Below are 2,565 nucleotides of genomic sequence, written 5' to 3'. Positions count from 1 at the left end.
GTTATGAGAGTGACGTGAGAATTCATCTCCCCAAAGCCAAAAACCCTATTTCCCAACGAAAAAGGCTTTTATTCATAATCCCAATAACAGAATTAACATTTAAAATCTGGATTTATGCAAAATGAAGTCAGGCCCAATAGTAAATGTGGTTATTATAACGGATACCGGATATCCGGTCCAAAAATTATCACTATCCGGATCTGCTGGATTTGAAAAATCACTATCCGGATCCGGATCCGTCCCACCGGATATCCGGTTTTTCGGAGCGGATCCCGGATCGGATAACGGATATCCGCGGATCCCGGATATTTGGTCTCAGGGCTAGTGTGTGACATCAGTCCAGTATAGGGTCTTAATTAATGGTCATCCTCATGGGTCTATTGTACCTCATCGAGGTCTGAGACAAGGTGACGCTTTGTCGCCTTATCTTTTTATTTTATGCACAGAGGTTCTTATTGCTCATTTTCGGAAAGCCGAGCAAGCAAAGCTTCTTACCGGTATACGGGTTTCGACTGCTAGTCCTCCTATCTCTCACCTTTTATTTGCGGATGATAGTTTGTTCTTTTGTCGGGCTACAAAGGAGCAGTGTGAGGTGGTGTTGAGGATCCTTCAGCAGTATGAACGGGTTTTGGGTCAACAAATTAATTTTCAAAAATCGTCTGTCCAATTTAGACACACAGTGGATGTTAATCTTAGGGAGGAACTAAAAGGAGTTTTGGGAATAACAAATTTGGATGGGATGAGCTCCTATTTAGGTATCCCGGAGAGTTTGGGTGGCTCTAAGACGAAATTTTTTTCGTTTGTCCAGGATAAGTTGCAAGCACGGGCTAGTGGATAGCCTGCTCGGTTGCTATCAAGAGGGGGTAAGGAGGTGATGATTAAGTCAGTAGCGATGGCGGTTCCAACCTTTGTGATGTCGTGTTTCCGTATTCCAAAGACGATAACTAGGAAGATAACCAGTGCCATCTCGACTTTTTGGTGGAGTTCCTCGGGGCAATCAAGGGGCCTCCATTGGATAGCTTGGGATAGGCTGTGTTGCAGCAAAGATGAAGGAGGCTTGGGGTTTAGGTGTTTGGACGATTTTAACACGGCTCTGCTGGCGAAACAGCTTTGGCGGCTGATTTCTGTTCTGGATTGTCTCTTTGCACGGGTATTTAAAGGCTGCTATTATCGGCATTCTGATCCTTTGGATCCAATTAAGTCTTATTCCCCATCTTATGGTTGGCGGAGTATAGTATCTGCTCGCTCTCTGGTTAATAAAGGACTGATTACACGGGTAGGATCTGGTGCTTCCATCTCGGTATGGACAGACCCATGGATCCCTGCTCAACTCCCGAGACCAGCACTGAGTACGGGGTCACCTGCTGACCCTTTGCTCCGAGTTTCAAACTTTATTGACAGGACGTCTAACTCCTGGGACATGGCCCAACTTATAGCTACCTTTGTACCGGAAGATGTTGCTATAATTTCTGCATTACCATTGCGACAACCGGATAAACCGGATTTGTTGGGTTGGCATTTTACTAAGTCTGGTAAATATACGGTTAAATCCGGGTATCATATCCTCCGGTCCAATGTGGCGGATATACCTTCGAATCCAAGTATTTGGGCCAAGCATTGTACCTCTTCAGGCCTCTGTTTGGAAAATCCGGTGTCCCCTGAAATTGCGTCATTTTATGTGGCAAGTGCTTTCGGGTTGTGTTGCCGTGACGGCTAATCTACGGAAACGCGGTATTAGTGATGATGCCACGTGTGGTCTTTGCGGTTTCCGGGAGGAGACAATTAATCATGCACTTTTCGAATGCCCGCCGGCCAAACAGGTTTGGGCTTTGTCGCAGTTTCCGACAGTCTTGGGTGTGTTCCCATCGGAGTCCATTTTCACTAACATGGATTCCCTCTTTTGGCGATTTACCAATGTTCCATCACATGAAATATATCCATGGATTATGTGGTATATTTGGAAAGCACGCAATGACAAAATTTTTAGTAACCTGGATTCAAATCCCCTAGCTATTTTACGGATAGCGGAGTATGAGGCACGCGCATGGGCTATGGCTCAGACAGAGGGTACAGTTTCAAATACCATGGATAATACTTTGGTTGTTCCCAATGGGATTGGAAGGTTAGGGGTTCCTAGGTCTTTCTCCAGCTATATTTGTTTCGTGGATGGTTCTTGGAAAGCAACAGATAGTTTTGCGGGTCGTGGATGGTTTTGCATGACACCTTTAGGTTCTGTTCCTACTATGGGCGCGGCCAACCTTCGCCGCAGTCTCTCTCCTCTTCATGCTGAGGTTGAAGCTCTTATATGGGCGATACGTTGTATGATTGGGGCTGACAATCAATCTGTAGATTTTCTTACCGACTGCTCTGACTTAGTGAAGATGGTGTCTTCACCTTCCGAGTGGCCAGCTTTTACGCCTTATTTGGAAGATATACAGGCGGATAGAGAGGAGTTTGTCTTGTTTTCTTTAGTCTACGTCCCTCGCTCTCAGAATGGTAAAGCGGACAATTTGGCGCGACGAGTTCGTACAGTTCCGCACTTAGTTACCTATGTAAACAATGTTC

At 45.5% G+C, this 2,565-nt stretch overlaps 1 protein-coding gene across 1 annotated transcript; it reads left to right on the top strand.

The window, feature by feature from the left end:
* LOC109129170 (uncharacterized mitochondrial protein AtMg00310-like) lies at window positions 893-1,717 on the top strand. Its single transcript, XM_019236824.1, has one exon. It carries the CDS (start codon window positions 893-895, stop codon window positions 1,715-1,717), a length of 825 nt encoding a protein of 274 aa, XP_019092369.1.

This window comes from Camelina sativa, chromosome 15 (genome assembly GCF_000633955.1).
Source record: "Camelina sativa cultivar DH55 chromosome 15, Cs, whole genome shotgun sequence".
Classification (NCBI taxonomy): Eukaryota; Viridiplantae; Streptophyta; class Magnoliopsida; order Brassicales; family Brassicaceae; genus Camelina; species Camelina sativa.
Note: the sequence above shows the minus strand (reverse complement) of the source record. Positions and strands in the feature narration are given on the sequence as shown.

Coding starts and splice junctions, on each gene's coding strand:
- LOC109129170 (XM_019236824.1), top strand. CDS start 893: ATGGCGGTTCCAACCTTTGTGATGTCGTGTTTCCGTATTCCAAAGACG.